At 46.6% G+C, this 21,270-nt stretch overlaps 1 protein-coding gene across 1 annotated transcript; it reads right to left on the bottom strand.

Moving 5' to 3' along the window:
* Positions 1 to 3,190: 3,190 nt before the first annotated feature.
* Positions 3,191 to 21,262, bottom strand: zbtb14 (zinc finger and BTB domain containing 14). The gene is made up of 10 exons (XM_079259547.1): positions 20,894 to 21,262; positions 15,065 to 15,253; positions 14,518 to 14,688; positions 14,340 to 14,435; positions 14,117 to 14,260; positions 10,345 to 10,589; positions 9,590 to 9,675; positions 9,357 to 9,496; positions 9,152 to 9,247; positions 3,191 to 3,366 (listed from the first exon to the last, which is right to left on the bottom strand). Exons 2-10 carry the CDS (start codon positions 15,251 to 15,253, stop codon positions 3,226 to 3,228), a joined length of 1,308 nt encoding a protein of 435 aa, XP_079115673.1. The 5' UTR covers positions 20,894 to 21,262; the 3' UTR covers positions 3,191 to 3,225.
* Between the last annotated feature and the right edge of the window lie 8 nt (positions 21,263 to 21,270).

Raw genomic sequence — 21,270 nt, 5'->3', positions numbered from 1 at the left:
AGAACCCAGAGGCCTTGATGCTTTAGCACAAACACCTTTGTCCACCTTCAGGACTGGTAAAGCACCAGGTCCTGGACTTTTTGGGGAGGCAGAGGCTTTATGCATATCGTGACCAGAACAGTGGCCTTCAGGCTGCTGATGTCAGGAGCTTTTCACATCGTGGTGAGATGTGAAGCTGCAGGAAGGTCTCCTGGAAAATGTCCACATGGCACCTCTTCTGTCTCCATCCTGGAGAAGCTTGGCAGCTTAAAGTTGTCAGACAACCTGAAGGCACCGTTTCATTATATTGATGAACCCTTTCATGCCTATGATCAAACTTCTGCATTTTCATTTTGATCTAATCAAGCAGCGCCACCTGGTGGCGGGAGGCTGCCTCTGCGGTTATAGAAGGCAGGAAGTGTGAAGGGGTGCCAGGTGGTGTTGAGGCTGCTAATGAGGTGAGTCTCATGTGGACAGTTTGGTAAGCAACTGGTTTTTAACGTGTTTTTCTTTTTAGTAACATTGGAATGTAGATACTTTGTAATATTATCTTTTGATATTGCAGTGTGACCACTTCTGAAGGTTGGTCTTCATGAGAAAACTTGCAGTGAAACCTGATTGGTGTGCTGCGTTGCGCCACCTTTGGGGTCTTTCCTCAGGGTTCTGGGTACGACCAGTCTGGGTTAAACTGATGTGGGAATTTACTCAAGTTTATGTTCATAAAATTGCTTCGAGTTCTTTTTTATTGATAGGTTTTTTTTTTTGGTAAAACAAGTTTATTTCATTCTTTTTTCTTATACAGAATTTATTGTATTCACATATAATCCAGGCATGAAGGGGCCTCTATAAGATCTGTGCTGTGAGTCTGGTGATGTGGATACTGTCGGTCATGTTTGTTCTGTTTCTGAAATGCTGTCATGTCCTGAAATAAAAAGTTCTGATGGTGTTCTGTGTCCTGCTGATGGAAAAACCCCACTGATCATAATCAGTAATCAATTAACCAACTCCGATTGAAAGGATTATTTAAAACCGTTTATTTACATGTGTCCTCTCTGGGCTCTTGTAGTTCAGGGACAAAGTTCTGCTCATGAAACTGAACAGAATCTGTAGATACAACAGACTGATGACACACAACATAAACGGGAGGGGGCGCGTGCATCACATGACCGCCGAGGTCATCAGGTCACGTTGCAGTCGGTTCAGAGCTGGAGAACATCTGCTGACCCTCAGAGCTCCTCATCAGTTTGCATTAAAACAGAAACAGAGAACAGATGTTAAGAACAGCTGATGTTCTCCAGAAGTTCGGAACAGCTAATGTTGTCCAGGTTTATGGAACAGCTGATGTTCTCCAGGTTTATGGAACAGCTGATGTTCTCCAGGTTTATGGAACAGCTGATGTTCTCCAGACGTTGGGAACAGCTAATGTTGTCCAGGTTTATGGAACAGCTGATGTTCTCCAGGTTTATGGAACAGCTGATGTTCTCCAGACGTTGGGAACAGCTAATGTTGTCCAGGTTTATGGAACAGCTGATGTTCTCCAGGTTTATGGAACAGCTGATGTTCTCCAGACGTTGGGAACAGCTAATGTTGTCCAGGTTTATGGAACAGCTGATGTTCTCCAGACGTTGGGAACAGCTAATGTTGTCCAGGTTTATGGAACAGCTGATGTTCTCCAGGTTTATGGAACAGCTGATGTTCTCCAGACGTTGGGAACAGCTAATGTTGTCCAGGTTTATGGAACAGCTGATGTTCTCCAGACGTTGGGAACAGCTAATGTTGTCCAGGTTTATGGAACAGCTGATGTTCTCCAGGTTTATGGAACAGCTGATGTTCTCCAGACGTTGGGAACAGCTAATGTTGTCCAGGTCTATGGAACAGCTGATGTTCTCCAGGTTTATGGAACAGCTGATGTTCTCCAGACGTTAGGAACCAGCTGATGTTCTACAGGTTTAGGGAACAGCTGATGTTCTCCAGACGTTAGGAACCAGCTGATGTTCTCCAGGTTTATGGAACAGCTGATGTTCTCCAGACGTTGGGAACCAGCTGATGTTCTCCAGACGTTAGGAACCAGCTGATGTTCTACAGGTTTATGGAACAGCTGATGTTCTCCAGATGTCAGGAACAGCTGATGTTCTCCAGACGTTAGGAACCAGCTGATGTTCTCCAGGTTTATGGAACAGCTGATGTTCTCCAGACGTTGAGAACCAGCTGATGTTCTCCAGACGTTAGGAACCAGCTGATGTTCTCCAGACGTTAGGAACCAGCTGATGTTCTTTAGACGTTAGGAACCAGCTGATGTTCTACAGGTTTAGGGAACAGCTGATGTTCTCCAGATGTCAGGAACAGCTGATGTTCTCCAGACGTTAGGAACCAGCTGATGTTCTCCAGGTTTATGGAACAGCTGATGTTCTCCAGACGTTAGGAACCAGCTGATGTTCTCCAGACGTTAGGAACCAGCTGATGTTCTTTAGACGTTAGGAACCAGCTGATGTTCTACAGGTTTAGGGAACAGCTGATGTTCTCCAGATGTCAGGAACAGCTGATGTTCTCCAGACGTTAGGAACCAGCTAATGTTCTCCAGGTTTATGGAACAGCTGATGTTCTCCAGACGTTAGGAACCAGCTGATGTTCTCCAGACGTTAGGAACCAGCTGATGTTCTTTAGACGTTAGGAACCAGCTGATGTTCTACAGGTTTAGGGAACAGCTGATGTTCTCCAGATGTCAGGAACAGCTGATGTTCTTTAGACGTTAGGAACCAGCTGATGTTCTCCAGACGTTAGGAACCAGCTGATGTTCTTTAGACGTTAGGAACCAGCTGATGTTCTACAGGTTTAGGGAACAGCTGATGTTCTCCAGATGTCAGGAACAGCTGATGTTCTCCAGACGTTAGGAACCAGCTGATGTTCTCCAGACGTTAGGAACCAGCTGATGTTCTCCAGACGTTAGGAACCAGCTGATGTTCTTTAGACGTTAGGAACCAGCTGATGTTCTACAGGTTTAGGGAACAGCTGATGTTCTCCAGATGTCAGGAACAGCTGATGTTCTTTAGACGTTAGGAACCAGCTGATGTTCTCCAGACGTTAGGAACCAGCTGATGTTCTTTAGACGTTAGGAACCAGCTGATGTTCTACAGGTTTAGGGAACAGCTGATGTTCTCCAGATGTCAGGAACAGCTGATGTTCTTTAGACGTTAGGAACCAGCTGATGTTCTACAGGTTTAGGGAACAGCTGATGGTCTCCAGATGTTAGGAACAGCCCATGCTCTCCAGCTGTTGCTCCTCTGCAGCCATGGCGGCAGCCTGCAGTGTCTCTGTGTCGCTCTGAAGAGGATTGATCTGTTTTCTCTCGCTGTGCATGTTGTTCTCGTGACGCTTCAGATCTGACGCCTGAAAGTACAGACAGACACTGAACTCACCACAGATACAAACACATTTGGTTACCTAGCAACAGCACAGCAGGTGTTTTAATGTAACTGTCAGGATTGAAGTGCAGGTGGAATATTTAGTTAAGCCCACAATGGAAATCAAACTGGAATAATGTGGTTGAGGAGGAGGAAGAGGAGTTTTTACCTCTTCTGTGACAGCAGTGATTCTATTCTCACTGTCCACTTCATCAGGTCCACTTAGATTGAACAAGGCGACAACATTCCTCAGAGATTTAGCTCCATAGTCACATAACATCACACATGCTGCAGCACTGTCTTCTGCACATCCATGATGAGAATCTCCCGTCCCACCACGTCCCATAGCTGCTTTGTTACCATGGTTCCCAACGCATTTTCCTTTTGGGAGCCCCATCATGCTGAAACCATGCCTGGTTTTATGCTTTCATTAGTGGGAATACTGTCTTCTGGCCAAGTCCTGTCCTTCCAACATAGACTGGTTTAAAACAAGGAGAAGTGATCTGCAATGTGGCAGGTCTCACTGACCTCCAAAACCCCTGTGCATAGATGACATTTAATTGCATGCACAAGTTGTAGTTTTAGAAGTGGCTTTTTTTTTTCTTTTTTTTAAATTTTTTATTAAGAATGAATGTGTCAAACAAATCTTGATTTATTTATCCACTCTGGGATCTGCTTTAATGTTTTCAGGATTCTGAAACAGCAGTTCTGTATAAAGAAAATGTTCCAAATATTAAAAATATTGGATGGACACACTTCAACTGATTTCTGAGTGGTCTAAGTTTGTAATCACAATGTTTCTAAATGGGCAAAGCCTCTGGGACCAACTGTGCTCTTTGGGCGACCCCCTCTGGGTGTCTGGTTCGCAGGTTGGGAACCACTGTTCTACTGGACTGGGAACTGGTGACAGATCTCAGACATCAACCAGAAATTCTGGTCCAGACATCTGCTGCTCGCTGGATGTTTTCTCTTCTTCAGACCATCCATCCATCTTCTACCTCTTATCCGGGGTCGGGTCGCGTGGGCAGCAGCCTAAGCAGGGAAGCCCACCTCTGGGTCTTTCCCAGGGTCTCCTCCCAGAGGGACGTGCCCGGAACACCTCAACAGGGAGGTCAAGGAGGCATCCTAGCCAGATGCCTCAGCTACCTCAACTGGTTCCTCTTGATGCGGAGGAGCAGCGACTCTACTCTGATCTCCTGGATAACCAAGCTCTTCACCCTATCTCTAAGGGAGAGCCCGGCCACCCTGCAGAGGAAACTCATTTCACCCGCCTGTATACGAGATCTCCTTCTTTCGGTCAGGACCCACAGCTCATGACCATAGGTGAGGGTAGGAACGTAGATCGACTGGTAAATCGAGAGCTTCGCCTTCTGGCTCAGCTTCTTCTTCACCACGACAGACCGGCGCAGAGCCCGCATTACTGCAGACGCCGCACCGATCCGTCTGTCAATCTCATGCTCCATCCTTCCCTCACTCGTGAACAAGACCCCGAGATATTTAAACTCCTCCACTTGAGGCAGGACCTGACTCCCGACCCGGAGAGGACAATCCACCCTATTCCGGCTGACGACCATGGTCTCAGATTTGGAGGTGCTGATTCTCATCCCAGCCGCTTCACACTCGGCTGCGAATCGCTAAAGTGAGAGCTGGAGATTACGGCCACCAAGCCGGATCCCCTCAACACCTCGGCTGGACCTAGAAATTCGGTCCATATAAGTTATGAACAGAATCAGTGATAAAGGGCAGCCTTGGCGGAGTCCAATCCTAACTGGAAACGAATCCAACTGACACCTGTCGTACAGGGACCAAACAGCTCGTACAAGGGGGTCCGGTACCCCATACACCCGGAGTACCCCCCACAGGAGCCCCTGGGTAACACGGGTGAAGTACCTTCTCCAGGCCCACAAAGCACATGCAGACTGGTTGGGAAAACTCCCATGCCCCCTCCAGGACCCCAAAGAGGGTATGGACAGGGTTCTTACACTTTTTCACCAGTGATTTTCCATGACTTTTCCATGACTTCTCCAAAACTTTTTACGGAATTTCCATGATCAACAAAAACTGATTATCATGACAATACGAAAAATAGAGAGCCTAAATCTTTCCCCTTCCGGTAAGAACCATGAGACCTAAGCACGGATCACTAAAAAATATGCGCAATAGGAGGTGAAATAGATGCTTGATCGTAAGAGGTCAGTGCTTTGGGCCCATGGGGCCCTACTGGAGAAAGGCTGTATTAGGGCCAAGTCTGAAATGTACAGTGCGGTGACTGTAAAACCTAAAAACATCAGACAAGTGCACTATAATATATTTTAATTTCACACTGCGCATGCGCGTATATGTGTAATAAATCTGTGGAGTACAAGTCTTTGTCCTCACCTTCAAAACAATTATAGAAAACTTAAAATAAAATTCTTCCAAAATGAGCTCTTCCTAAAAAACTATACTTTAGGGCCCATAGTATCTCCACTTTAAGCACTTCATTATTGGCAGAAATGGTGATAGTTGCCTGCTCTGTTGCTGTGTGAACTGAAGAACTGCTTCTGGATGTCCCAGCTTTCATAAAATCCCTTATTGTTACTGCGCTGTTAGCACTTACAGCTACAGCTTGGTGTTTCTTTCCTTTCAAGTGGCTCACGAGTGCTGATTTCGCCCATATTTGATATATCAAATGATTTAACACAAAATTTACATCTGGCACATCGCGTGTCAGTGTCCCTATTGAGCCACAGATTATATTGTTCTTTTGAAAGCCATGCGTTATTAAAATTGCATTTTACTGGCATGATGTCGCGGTCACCTTTTCCGTTTCCTGAACTTAGGGGGGTCTCCCCTACAAGTGTGGGCGTGCTTTCAATCCAAAGGCCGTGCTTTCAATCCAAAGGCGAATGAATGCCGCCAAATTGAACAAACCCTTTCACCACCAAAAAATAGTGATGGTCCGAGGCAATTTGCATTTTATTGCGACACATACATTTTATTTGGATATTTGATTAAACATTATATATTTCCATGACTTTTCCAAAACTTCTGACAAAATAGATATTTTTAATAACTTTTCCAGAGCCTGGAAATTGAATTTTAAAATTCCATAACTTTTCCAGGTTTTTCATGACCATATGAACCCTGTATAGAGCTGGTCCACTGTTCCAGGACCAGGACGAAAACCACACTGCTCCTCCTCAATCCAAGATTCGACTATCCGATGGACCCTCCTCTCCAGAACCCCTGAATAGACCTTACCAGGGAGGCTGAGGAGTGTGATTCCCTTGTAATGGGAACACACCCACCGGTCCCCCTTCTTAAAAAGAGGGACCACCACCCCAGTCTGCCAGTCCAGAGACACTGTCCACGATGTCCAAGCGATGCTGCAGAGGCATGTCAGGACAAGCCAGGACAGCCTCACAGCATCCAGAGCCTTAAGGAACACCGGGCAGATCTCATCCACCCCCGGGGGCCTTGCCGCCAAGGAGCTTTTTAACCACCTCAGCTACTTCAGCACCAGAGATAGGAGAGTCCACCCCTGAGTCCTCCAGCTCTGCTTCATTATTGGAAGATGTGTTGGTAGGATTGAGGAGGTTTTTGAAGTATTCCCTCCACCGACCCACAATGTCCCGAGTAGAGGTCAGCAGCTCCCCATCTTCACTGTACACAGCGTTGACGGAGCACTGCTTCCCCCTCCTGAGCCACCGGATGGTGGACCAGAATCGTCTCGAAGCCGTCCGGAAGTCTTTCTCCATGGCCTCACTGAACTCCTCCCATGCCCGGGTTTTTACCTTGGTGACAGCCGAAGCTGCATGCTGCTTAGCTTGTTGATACCTATCAGCTGCCTCCAGAGTCCCACAGGCCAAGAAGGCCCGATAGGACTCCTTCTTCAGCTTGACAGGCATCCCTCACAGCTGGTGTCCACCTACCAATTCTGGGATTACCGCCATGACTGGCACCATTGATCTAACGGCAACAGCTCCGGCTGGCCGCCTCAGAAATAGAGGCACGGAACACAGCCCATTCGGAGTCTCCGACCACCTGAGCCAACTCACCCCCAAGTGGTGATCAATTGACAGCTCTGCCCCCCTCTTTACCTGAGTGTCCAAGGCATGTGGCCGCAGGTCCTGTGATACGACTACAAAATCGATCATCGAACTGCGGCCCAGGGAGTCCTGATGCCAGGTGTACATATGGACACTCTTATGTTCGAACATGGTGTTCGTCATGGACGATCCATGACGAGCACAGAAATCCAATTACAAAACAACATTTTGGTTCAGAGGGGGGGTGAGACAATGCTTCCCAATCACTCCCCTCCAGGTCTTACTGTTGTTGCCCACGTGAGCATTTAAGTCCTCCAGCAGAACAATGGAGTTCTCAGAAGGAGCACCCTCCAGCACTCCCTAAAAGGACTCCAGAAAGGATGGATACTCTGAACTGCTGTATGGTACATAAGCACAGGCAACATTCAGGACCCATCCCCCCAGCTGAAGGCAGAGGGAAACTGCCCTTTCATCCACTGGGATAAACCCCAACGTACAGGCACCAAGCTGTGGGGGTGATAAGAATGCCCACACCTGCTCAGGGCCTCTCACCATGAGCAACTCCAGAGTGGAAGAAGTACCCCTCTCGAGGGCACTGGTTCCAGAGCCCAAGTCATGCGTTGAGGTGAGTGTAACTATATCTAGCCGGAACCACTCAACCTCGAGCACAAGCTCAGGCTCCTTCCCCACCAGAGAGGTGACATTCCACGTCTCTAGAGCCAGCTTCTGCAGCCGGCGATCGGACTGCCAGGGTCCCCGCCTCTTGCTGCCGCCCAGCTCACACTGCACCCGACCCCTACGGCTCCTCCCGCAGATGGTGAGCCCATGGGCAAAGGCCCGGCCAAAGGACGCTCGCTTTCATGCCCCATCCCCAAGCCTAGCTCCAGAGGGGGCCACGGTGACCAGCATCCGGGCAATGGAACATTTATGCCCATGGTTGTAGTCATCATAGAGGTCTTTGAGCCGCACTTAGTCTGGTCCCTCCCCTAGACACTTGTATGCCATGGGTGACCCTACCAGGGACATAAAGCTCCCGACAACATAGCTGCTAGGATCTTCGGGACACACAAACCCCTCCACCACAATAAGGTGACGGCTCAGGGAGGGTTCTTCTTAAGACCTTCTTTGGAAACTCTGGAAATAGTTGTGTGTGAAAGACCCAGTAAAGACCAACAATGTACTCCCTTCAATGACCCGTAAATCTCATTTCTTCCTCATTCTGATGCTCAGTTTGAACTTCAGCAAGTCATCTCCATCATGTCTGCATGACTATGCTGCCTTGTGATTGGGTGATCAGGTATTTGAACAGGTGGTCCTGATGAAGTAGACAGTGATCTGGTTTTCCTCCTCAGGTGGACCACAGCAGATCCAGACTGAACCACTGTGTCTCCAGAAATCTACACATGAACCAGTTCAGTTTTAAGCATCAGATCTGAGCTGTCATGTCGGCTCCACCCAGACCAATCACTACTTGGCAGCTGTCAGACTGATGTTTGAAATAAATAACAGTGTTTCATTTCCTGAGATCATAAATGTTTTCAGATGCATCTAACAACTGTCGCCACAGCAACCACAAGTTAGCCAGCCTAAGGTACAGAGCAGGGACAAAGTGGTCTCTGTGGAGAAGAGAAATCATGTTTGACTTAAGTTTGGTCGTATGTCCTACAGACTGGTGGGCGTGTCCATGGACGGTCACATGTCTGGTGACATCACACACATCAGGACCAGGATAAGCAGTACCTTGGCAAAGGCTTTAGTGCAGGATGGACAGACAAAGGGTTTCTCTCCACGGTGTCTCCTCTCATGGTCTTTCAGGTGAGACTTATGTTTAAACGCCTGTGGAGAGAAAGGTGGGACAGAGAGATGAGATGGACAAGTAAGCAACAAGGGAGACAGACAGATGAAAGACAGGTGAGACAGGAAGGTGAGAGACAGGTGACATCACCTTGTCACACATTTGACAGGCGAACGGTCTCTCGTTACTGTGAACCCGTTCGTGTTTTTTTAAGTCAGGAGCTCGAATGAACGATTTTCCACAAACGTCACATCTGTAAGGTTTGAACCCCGTGTGGATCTTCAGGTGTTCTGTAAGAAAGGTGAGGGCGGAGCCACCGACATGTTACCCAAAACATTCTGATGATGTGTTGTAATCATTCCTGTGATCAGGTGTGCATTTACCTTTCAGGTGAGCGTGGGTAGTAAAAGCTTTAGTGCAGATCTCACAAGCAAAAGGACGCTCTGCCGAGTGAAGCTTCTCGTGTTTTCTGAAGACACAGATCACACGTCAGGTGTGTTGTTCATGGTGTACCTATCGGGTGTTTTGTTTGGGGTTTACCAGTCAGGTGTGTTGTTCATGGTGTGCCTGTCGGGTGTTTTGTTTAGGGTGTACCTGTCAGATGTGTTGTTCATGGTGTACCTGTCGGGTGTGTTGTTCGTGGTGTACCTGTCGGGTGTGTTGTTCAAGGTGTACCGGTAGGGTGTGTTGTTCGGGGTGTACCTGTTGGGTGTGTTGGTCGGGTATACCTCTCGGGTGTGTTGTTTGGGTGCACCTCTTGGGTGTGTACCTGTCAGGTATGTTCTTCGGGTGTACCTGTCAGGTGTACTTGTTGAGTGTGCTGTTAGGGTGTACCTCTCGGGTGTGTTGTTCAGGGTGTGCCTGTCGAGTGTGCTGTTCAGGGTGTGCTGTTTGGGTGTACCTCTCGGGTGTGTTGTTTAGGGTGTACCTGTCAGGTGTGCTGTTTGGGTGTACTTGTCAGGTGTGTTGTTCAGGGTGTGCCTGTAGGGTGTGCTGTTTGGGTGTACCTCTCGGGTGTGTTGTTTAGGGTGTACCAGTCAGGTGTGTTATTCGGGTGTACCTGTCAGGTGTGTTGTGAGGGTGTACCTGTCGGATGTGCTGTTCGGGTATACAACATATTGTCCAGGAGTAAACAAACCTGAGTCTACTCTCATCCAGGAAGGTCTTCCCACACACCTGGCAGGCCAGTTGTTCTCTGTGACCATAAAGCAGGTATTCAAACTTCATGTCTGTGGTGGCCGTTGACCAGCCGGGTGCCTGCTCGTCCTTCACCTCGCCGATACTGTCTGTAAACGTCAGCGTCTGTGTGGCGTGATGCTCCGTTCCCAGCTCTTTCGGCTCTGCATCCATCTCCGTCACTACATCCTGGTCGTAACAGGTCACCTGGAGGAATCAGGCTGTTAGAATGGTTTTGCATGTTTGGCTGGATGCAGTTCTGTCTGGTTCTTAACACCAAGAAACATGGTGTCTACAAGGCAGCTGCAATCATCCTGTGTGTAATAAACCCTTTCACACCATCTACAACATCACTACTGTAGCTAGAGGCAAAAACAGAGGAAAGCCTGTGAAAAAAGAAATGTAGATACGAGGTGTCTGAAGTGTTAGTTGGACTATAAAATGTCATCTTGTTAGGTGTTTGGGTGTCAGATTAGGGAGACATTGTTAGTGGCAGTAGTTTCAGATACCAACATAGACTTGTGCTCAGAAAAAACAAAGATACAATGAAACGAAAGGGTAGGAAAGAGACGATCATTAACGTTTAGAGCGCGCACTTTCTATCAGGTAAGATAAAGATGTTTAGTGATTGCTATAGAGTCCAAATGAACTAAATTATGCATTATAAATGAAAATGAAAAGCAAATGGTGCAAGCTTCTCCTGCTCCGCAGCATATTGAATGTTTCCATATTCAGCTTTCTGGAAACGTTTGAAAAGAGTTGGAAATTGTTGACTTGATTTTCAGCTCGATGTGTTTTCTGTTATCCGCTGAAAAGCGGCGCCGGAGAAACCGGGCTGCGTGGCTTAAATACTGCTCAGACGGACGTGAGGACAACCGATAACACTTGATCAAATCCCATCATATTCTGTATTACAATCGATTACCGTTTCTTGTGTCATTCTCCGCTGTATGGGATGTCTGTTGCTCGATGCTCTTAATTGGAAGAGTTGATAACCGGAGCTCGAGTAACTACGCAGACAGGCATTCAGAAACAGAATTAAAGTCCTTCACATCTTTGCTTGTCCTGCAGAGCCCAGCGCAGACCCTGCTGGCCGTTTCCAGTAAAAAATATAGTTAGCTTTGGCAGCTTTGAAATGAACTGAATGGACTTTTCTTCCTCTTTTTCTGTTTTTGTATGTCTGCTTCCTTCATATTTCTCTCTTTTACCATTTACATGTTGTTTGGCTGATCATTTCCACATATGTGCAGCACTGCAGCATGATACATATCACGGAGTAATCTGTGTAGCCCAGACTGAAGGTTGGTAGAAACACTGTCCAAACATGAGTACCGTATTTTCACGACCATAAGGCGCACATAAAAGTCTTAGATTTTCTTCAAAATGTGTGGCGCGCCCTATAGTGCAGTGCGCCCTTTGTGTGCGTGTTGTTGTTGTAATCGGACGTAGTAGAGAACACCATGAGAACGTTAAAGGGTGAAGCTTGGGCGTTGATCGCATATAAAAGAACAGGTAAGTGCGTTATGCAGAACACCTTTTTCTAACAACCCTGAAAATGGCAAAAAAGACATGCTTATGAAGCACAGTTTAAACTGAAGGCCATCAACTACGCCAAGCAACGTGGAAATCGAGCAGCCGAGAGAGAATTTAAGAATAATGAATCGATGGTTCGCAAGTGGAGGAAGACGGAAAACGAGCTCCGACAGGTAAAGAAGACGCAGCTGAGTTTCCGTGGACATAAGGCAAGGTGGCCCGAGTTGGAGGAAAGACGCTTGGGCTAACGTGTCTGCTGGCGCTGTTGTCTGCGCTTTCGCAAAAGCCGGCATCATTTCCGAGGAGCCGCACGGCACGGAAAGTGACTCTGACAGTGAAGAAAGTGAACCTCGCATGTTTGCTGGAGATTTAGCTCAGCTGTTCAATTCAGGAACAGCTGAGCTAAATCTCTTTGATGGGTTTGACTGATGACGATTACCGGTAAAAAAATGTGAGTACCAAACTCAGTTTTGGTCCCGGTCTATTTTTAAATACGTACACTTGTGTGCTTGTTTTATCCGCGTGTTTTACCATGCCCGCGCCTATTGATGATTGATTGATGAATAAAAAATGTTAGTACTTTGTAATCAATACTTAAATAAAGCACAACCAAACTCGGTTTTGCTCCCGCTCTATTTTTAAAAAGGCATACTTGTATGCTTGTGTGCATTGAGAATGTTAAAGGGGGAAGTGTGGGCGTGGATTGTACCGGTATATAAAACCCGCGCCCTACGGTCAGGTGCGCCTTATGTATGTGTTAAATACAGAAAGGGCGCACATAACTGAGACTGCGCCTTTTAGTACGGTGCGCCTTATGGTCGTGAAAATACGGTAATGAGACTCTGATGCTTCTATACTGAAGACATTTTGAAAAAAAAAAAAAAAAGGAATATGGGGAAAAAGTATAAAGATGGCATTTTGGGGGCCCCAAGGTTGTTGCTTGGGACTCCAGGAAAATGGATTGCCTCTGGTTGAGGGCGTTAAATGTTTAGAGTTTCTCTTTGTACACACATGTCTCCATTTGGTGTATTATGTCTGACCACTCCACCGCCTACAGTCCCGTAGGATCTTTCTGCGACACCGTAAGGTCTACGGATCAGCCAGCCTGCTTCCATCCGCTAGCGTTCATTTTCTAAAAGAGCTTCACGGTCCTGCTCTGTCTGCACATATTCTGACACTTCTAAGACTGAGCCGTTTGCTTGAAAATGATCCGTTTACAAAAATGCCAATAAAAATTGTTAGCTGATCCTTGTTAGCGTTACTTCCAGCCTCTGGTTTTCCCTCCAGGTTAAGCTCCGCACACGACAAACCTTACAATGTTTGAACCTTTAAAATGACTTTAAAAACCATAAACTGTATATAAAAAGATGGGCTGAGCCTTCGTGACGTCACCCGTAGGTTTCTGAAGAGCTGAATTGAAGCTCGGTGGGCGGTTCCTACCATCACCATGTTGGCAGGGGCATGCGCATCGTCTCGCTCGGAAAATACAAATATGGGCAAAGAGGTGGAGCTGAGAGGGGGGCTGTAAGCGTCATGGTGGATGATTGGCATCCAGCGAACTCCGAGGTTTCTGTAGCTAAGAGCTAACCGAGCTAACCCAGAGATAACAGGAAGCTAACCAGCTAACGGAGGTAAGCGGGCTAAAGCTAAGTCACGTTGTTAACCGGCTAAAAACCGTGGTTGTTCTACGTTCTTCTTACCTGAAGTGGGAGATCAGGTACCTGTCAATCAAAAGGACACGCCCCTAAATATGCCGAACTTTGAGATTAAATTACTTAAATGAGCAAGTTAGAAAAAAATTCCCTCCCCCCACAGTTGCCATGAAGTTAAACCTGACCTATTAAACCTAAAATGGATTTTTGTACCAGGCTGTAAACATGTTTATTCCTGCTGTAAACATGTTTATTCCTACGGTAAACATGTTTATTCCTGCTGTAAGCATGTTTATTCCTGCTGTAAACATGTTTATTCCAGCTGTAAACATGTTAATTTCTGCTATGAAGTTGGTCTTTTTAACATGGGAGTCTATGGAGATTTGCTCTGTTTTGCAGCCCCTAGTGGATGATGGGGGAACTGCAGTTTTATGCACTTCCACATAGGCTTCACTTTTTTACCTCCGGAGGTTCCTTCCATCTTTCATCTCCGGTCTTTGATTACAACCCATGTTCAGGTTGTAAACACCGGCGGCATACAATACGCACCTTGTGAACATCCTCATTGGCCAGTTCTTTCAAAATGGCTTCCTGGACATGCAGTGCTGCGTTTGGCGACTTGTCAAGCTCCGCATTGGCCGATGCCTCAACGAGGTCGTCTGTTGTGGGCGTGTCGTCATGTTCACCGAGAACCTGCACACAGAGTCAGCTTCATGGATCCCTGATGGTTTGGTGATTATTGATGGATTATTACAGATATTGGCGGTTATACCTCAGAGTCAGCAGCCAGCTGAGCTTCGGGCGGCAACGCCATCTTCACTATGTCGTAAGGAAACTTCTCTTTTTCTTCTGATGACACATCACGTTTCTGAGGACAAAACATGTCACCTTCATCACCTCAGGGGACCTCTACAGATGTGTGTTACCTGCGTGTGTCAGCTGCGCGTTACCTGGGAACAGAGCTTGTCCAGGAAGCGGATGCCGAGGATCTGTCCTGATGACATCATCAGGTTGACGTCTCTTTTCTTGATGGAGATCCTCGCCGTGTACATGTAGTTCAGCACCTGCTCAAAAATGTCCGAGCGGATGAAGTCGATCTCGATCACAGACGAGTTGTCCACCTGAGGAACCGCAGGAACATGTGAGACCTGCTGAACTGCAGCTGGGTCCACCTGCTCGCAGTGTGTTCCCAGTATGAATATAGCATGTTCCAGACGTTCCCCAGTATGTACCAGTGTGCGGTGTTTTCCCAGTATGTACCACTGTGTTTTCAGTGTGTACCAGTGCGTTCCCAGTAAGTACCACTAGGTTCTCCATGTATAATACTGGATAGTCAGTGTGTACTCCTGAATTTTCAGCGTGTAGTACTGGATAGTCAGTGTGAAGTACTGGATTCTCAGTGTGTACTACTGGGATCTTAGTGAGTACTACTGGATTGTCAGTGAGTACTACTGGATTGTCAGTGAGTACTACTGGAGTGGCAGTACCAGGCAGTACCTCGTGTTTCTTGAAGAGTTTCTTGAAGTAGTTGGAGCAGGCGGCGAGGACGCAGCGATGAGCTCTGAACTTGACGTCTTCCACCACCACGGCGATGTCACAGTGCTCGCCTTCCAGCCGCTGCTCGTTCAGGAGCTTCAGGAAGAGGCTCTTGTGTTCGTCGTCCACGTACTTCACCGTCTCCGCCATCTGGGAAAGCAGGAGGACATCAGATATTTACCAGTTGTACTCCCAGTGTCTTACATATTTCATGTATAAGTTTTTTAATCTTACTCAGTACGGTGACTTTATTAATTATGCTTTGTATAGCCTCCGTGAAAAGTTAAAACTTGGCACACACCTCAAGCCCAGCGAAAATTTAAATAATTTGGCGTTCCTATACACTTCAATGCAAAGGTAGGAAGCTTCGTGACAAGATGGGGACCAAAAGTTATTCAAATCTTTCCAATAGGGGAAAGCGTGTTACCGTGGAAACCCATGGAAAAAAGCCTTCTCGCCATGAAACACAGTTCACCCATATCTTCGCAGAAATACATGCGATCTGCACCAAAATTAAAAGCATTCATATTTGGCAGGTCCTTAACACATTGAAACATCTATTGTATGGGGGGGGGGGGGGGGGGGGGGGGCATTTTTTTGAGGGGTCTTGAGGGTCCCGATTGTCTACTTTGACCTAGGGCTACGAAATTCGGTACACACTTGTAACATCCCGAGAAGAGCAAAAAAGTCAATTAAGCACCTGTTACCATGGCAATGGGATGTCCGCCATCTTGGTGTTCACACCCATTATTTTCTCTTTATGTGAATTGTATATCTCCATGAAAACACATTGGCTCTGTTGATCCTTAACATGTTGCATTATGAGAAAGAGGATTAGGGTGAGAATTTTGGCATGGGGTTCAGACTTAATTAATTATAATTGTTAAAAGTTGAATAAACTGCCTTTGCAACTTTAGTGTGTCATTAATTAGGATATAGGTCTGGAGACTAAACAAGGCAGTGATAATAATAATGAATAAACATTACTGTGCAGATTTAGTGCAGGACAAAAGACATGTTTTAGTCTGGATGTAAAAGTGTCTCCATGTAGGGAGTCCTTCGCCACCGCAGGTTGTTCCACTGGGTTACTGGTAAATGCTGCTGCTCCACGCTAGTCTGGTTCCTGGTCTCTAGTTTGGACCCTGGTCTCTAGTTTTGACTCTGGTCTGGACTCTGTTCTGGTTCCTGGTCTGGTCTCTAGTTTGGACCCTGGTCTGGTCCCTGGTCTCTAGTTTTGACTCTGGTCTGGTCTCTCAACCAGTGGTTGAGGGTCCTATTAACAGACCGTTATAGTAATCCAGTCTACTGGTTTTACAGGGAAGTGCTGTTAACAGACCGTTACAGTAATCCAGTCTACTGGTTTTACAGGGAAGTGCTGTTAACAGACCGTTACAGTAATCCAGTCTACTGGTTTTACAGGGAAGTGCTGTTAACAGACCGTTATAGTAATCCAGTCTACTGGTTTTACAGGGAAGTGCTGTTAACAGACCGTTACAGTAATCCAGTCTACTGGTTTTACAGGGAAGTGCTGTTAACAGACCGTTACAGTAATCCAGTCTACTGGTTTTTGGGGCTATGACGATATGTTTTTGTCCTGATTCGATTCATATTTTTTGGCTGACGATTTGATGGAAATATTTCCAAAGTTTGGGGATATTTCATGCTAAACAAAGTGTCAAACAGGTGAAATGTGTCGTCTGCCATGCAGAGTTGGCATATCACGGCAGCACGACAGTCATGCATGAGCATCTGGAAGGAAAGCCCCCCGGAGTCATGGTTTCCAGTGTTCCGATGTCAAAGTCGAGTAGTGATGTGCTGTGGTTACCTCTGCCAAAGAGATCATGTTTTTACCGGCGTTTATCTGTTTGTGCTCAAGATAAGTCAAAAAGTTATGGATAGATTGTTATGAAAATTTCAGGAGTTATTGGAAATGTGAAAAGGAAGAAGTGATTTAATTTTGGTGTTGATCTGGATCACCGTTTGGATTCAGGAATGTTTTAAAGGATTCTAGCCCATGTTTAACTACAAAACAGGCTTTTTCAAGAGTCAAATAATCATTTCAATGCAATTTGGCAAATTCTGTACAGCTTGGATATGACACTATAGCTAAGTTTGAATGTTTCAAAATAAATTAGTAGTAAGCTGTTAAGCTTAAATTTAATATTCAGCCTGTTCAGGAGTCGTTCTTTTAACTTACTAAAGGACATTATGTTGTGACTGACTGGGAATCAGGGGACATTCATATGGTGCAAATGAAGAGAGTGGACTAAAACATACAGGAGCCTGTAAAAAGAGCTGTCAACTGGAAGCACAGATGGTGGGTGTGACAGAAATAATAGTGACTAATCGAAAAAAAAGTACTATTAAAATAATCGTTAATTGCAGCCCTGTTAGTGTTTCTTTTATCAAGAAGAGGTGGTGTGTGTTTTACTACACCTTGATGACACCTGAAACAACAACAGCAGCAATGATGCAGTAATCTTCACGTAAACAGATTTGGTATCGGAAAATATCTGTATTGATCAATGTCCAAATTTCAGATATCAGATCAAAACCTCAAACAAGGAGGTTGGTGCCTCCCAGCTACAGGAACACCTTCTGGACCCATCAAGTGGAGAAGTCCACTATGATCCCTGTGCCTAAAAAGTTCTCTGGAGCTGTGCGGTTGTTCATTTACATTTTTATGTTTTACCATCAGTGACTTTTTCAAACGATCTCCCGCTTATCATCTGTACTTCAGACGATGTAAATTCCATTGCGGTGGTCCCGAGTGTGTTGTGGCTTTTGTTTTGCTATGACACTTCAGGGCCACTGTACATAAATCCCTGAGCTTGTCCAGGATTTTCTGTCACCACCATGAAAACACCATGAAGATCTACCTGCATCGAGGGGTATTTCATCGAACTTGCTGAAGAAAGAGAGACTCACTGGAAAAGTCTGACTCAAATTATCTCCATCTCCGACTGGACGCCAGCAGACCAAACGCCGCTGTAGACTCAGCTCTTTAAAACTTAGAAAATGGACATAGAACCTGATGGTTTGACTGCGGAATAACCTTTGAAATGACAGCATGACTTCATTATTAGTCAAGATAAGATCAGGATCGGTACGAACGTGCCACTTAAACACGTTTTAGGTTATCATTGGCACTACTGATTTAGGTGTAAGTAACCACCACTCAGCTAAATTACCATCCGGTCTTCAAATGGGCTTAAATGAAACACACCAACGTTGTTTTGGTAAAATAATATATTTACTGCTATATCCAAACAGGCTCCTTTGAGCGTCAACAGTCACGTCTACCAAGCAGGTCTCCAGAAGAAACATGGAAACGGTCCTTTTCCCAAACATTTCAGCCTCATCTTCCTCCACATGTGTGGATAAGGACAGCGTTTACCTTCGGGCTGTGACGATATGCTTTTCCCCGATTTGATTCCAACTTTTTGGGCGCTGATTCCATTTCAATTGCGACTCTCACAATTCTTTGATATTGCTGATTTTTGTAGATTAAAAACAAAATAAAAGATCGATTCAGCAATTCTAAATCGATTTTCATATTAATCCCTAAAGATCGATCCGTAAGTCAAATGATGGCTTTTTTAAAGAAAATTTTACCCTGGTGAACCTTAGTCTGCAACAAATGTATAAAACCTTGTTTTGCTCATCATTTTTCTTGATTTCAATAGGAAAAAAGAACACAGCAGCCAGACCATAATTCTGCTGCTATAATGCCCAGGAAGACACGTAAAAAGATCAATAAAAATCATTCTAAAAATGACAACAATTTTATAATGGATTATTTGTTTATTTGAAAGAAGAAAAATTGATGCTAAAACTGTGAAGCAAAAAGATCCAGATTTTTCTATTAAATTTTCTCTCCCCTAGTTTTCCTGCTGAACAAAATCTGTAAACTATTCTCAGATTTACATTTTTATCATCCTAATTACAATATTTATTCAGAGCACACCTTCTTAGCCAGGATAAAGTTACTCATCTTCTTTCAACTTTCAGCTGATTTTCTTAAATGTGTCATGTTTGACTTCTGCAGCATGAAGTTTTTATTTAGATGGAAACCAGCAGCACTGTCATCTGACTTTAGTTACATGATGTGAGCAGTGTGAGTGCAGTTTATCTCTCCTGGACGTCTTCTTTCATCGGCTTGACACAAAGCTGAAATAAACTGGACAGTTTTCCCGGTCTGGATCCAGCAGCGCCTCCAGGACAAGTCACCATGGCAACATGAGGATTACCACTGATTCATGTTTGTCATCACAGCCCATAACGTTTTGTTTTCTCTTCTCCCTCCTCTAGCCGAGCAGCTGTGGATTTTTGTGGTCCGAACATTTGTTTGTTTCTGTCATATTTGGGTCAAGTTGTCGGTCTGTGTGGTGTTTGTGTTGCGGACCATCATCTGATGTCCAGTCGGTCTGCAGAGCTGAACCGGGCCAAGAGACTGATACGGTCCAGTGGCGTGAACGGGAAACTCAGCAGCATCCTCCAAGAAAAAAAGGTTCTGCAATTTATCAGACACCGTTTTGGCCCAGTTCTGACGGTTAAAAGTCCAGTTCTGGCGGTTTTAACTCAGGTTCTGGGGTTCTGGTCCGGTTCTGGTGGTTTTAAGTCCGGTTCTGGCGGTTTTGGCCTGGTTCTGGCAGTTTTAAGTCCAGTTCTGTGAGTTTCAAGTCCTGTTCGGGGGGTTTTGGTCCAGTTCTGGCGGTTTTGGTCCGGTTGTGGCGGTTTTAAGTTTGGTTCTGTTGGTTTTGGTCCACTTCTGGCGATTTTGGCCCGGTCTTGAGGGTTCTGGTTCGGTTCTGGCAGTTTTAAGTTCGGTTCTGGTGGTTTTGGCCAAGTTCTGGTGGTTTTTAGTCCAGTCCTGACGGTTTTGGTCCGGTTGTGGCGGTTTTAAGTTCGGTTCTGGTGGTTTTGGCTCAGTTTTGGTGGTTTAAAGTCCGGTTCTGGTCCAGTTGGATTTACTTTAAACAGAGTTTTATCATCTACTGGTTCTGAAAACAGAATAACGTGCACGTGGAGCATTATGGACTCTCAAGAGGAAGTAAATGATTAATCAACAATAACTCGCGCTCGTACGTCACGCGCTCAGTCTCAGGAGTTTCGTGCACCTCTTGTCAGGCGGACACGCGCACCGGTGCGCGTGCATGCCTGCCAGAGAGGGACAACAGGCTCGCGGACAGTTGCGTCGCAGACAAGGAGGAACATGAAGACCCGGTTCTGTTCGGACTGTGGCTCATTCCAACCGGACCAAAGCTCGGCTAACAGGACTATCAGATCCGGATCAATCCGGTTCCATACTGAACGGCTGCTTTAGCCTTTCGGGGCTAACATGCTAATTGGACCGGTACCGTGTCCAGCCGAAACCAACACGCGGTGTCGGTCCGGACCGGTGGTTGGGGGTGCAGCGGATGTGGTTCTGATCCGGACGGCGGGATGTTTATAGGAAAATGTGTTGTTTGTGTCGGACTGCGGACGGTCGGCCAGCCGCTCAGCTACAGACAAAATGGCGTTTTTCCGGTGTCGCGCGCACCCTTCCTTCTACCGGACTCCGACATCCTGGCCGCCTGAACGGCCGCGTGCCGTCTCCGCGAGACCCGGGACCGATACGCAGGCACGCGTGTAGCGGCGCCGCCGCCGCGGCCTCGACGCCGCGAGCGAGACGGAGCTCGAGCAGCCATGAACGGCTCGAGAGCGCGCAGACATCCCCGCGGAGACGGCGACCAGATCGGGGCGCGAGGAAGGAGGGAGGGGGCGCGAGGCGGGGGAGCGTGCTCTTACCGTGACCCAGACCGTGGACGGTGCGGTCCTCTGGGTGTGTCCGCGCGCCGGGAACAGATTGTCCGGTGTTTGTTGTTGTTGTCGCCGAGGACGAGCAGAGCGGAAGGCCGCGCTTTGCGCCAGCACGCACACACTGCGGCGGCACGCAGGCAGCGCGCCAAACAGCCACGGCCCCGGCGCATGCGCACTGTTGCTCGGGATGGCCGCAGACAAAGCTTCTCCAGTAGCTCCAGTTCGGCAGAACCCGGACCCGGACTTGTAAAGCGCAGCTCTGGACCTGCAGATGCCAGACCTGGACACTGTCCGGTGGAACTCGCACTGGTTCCTGCTGGAGTAGGGTTCTCGATTCCAGATGGATCTCCTGTGAGATCATCATC

The sequence above is a fragment of the Telmatherina bonti genome, assembly GCF_933228915.1.
Source record: "Telmatherina bonti genome assembly, chromosome: 20".
In the NCBI taxonomy this organism is placed as follows: Eukaryota; Metazoa; Chordata; class Actinopteri; order Atheriniformes; family Telmatherinidae; genus Telmatherina; species Telmatherina bonti.
The sequence above is the reverse complement of the archived record's forward strand: the minus strand, read 5'-3'. Positions and strand labels throughout refer to the sequence as shown.

Coding starts and splice junctions, on each gene's coding strand:
- zbtb14 (XM_079259547.1), bottom strand. CDS start 15,253: ATGGCGGAGACGGTGAAGTACGTGGACGACGAACACAAGAGCCTCTTC. Junction 14,689..15,064: donor AACTCTTCAAGAAACACGAG/GTACTGCCTGGT, acceptor GCGGTTCCTCAG/GTGGACAACTCGTCTGTGAT. Junction 10,590..14,116: donor CCAATGAGGATGTTCACAAG/GTGCGTATTGTA, acceptor TGATTCCTCCAG/GTGACCTGTTACGACCAGGA.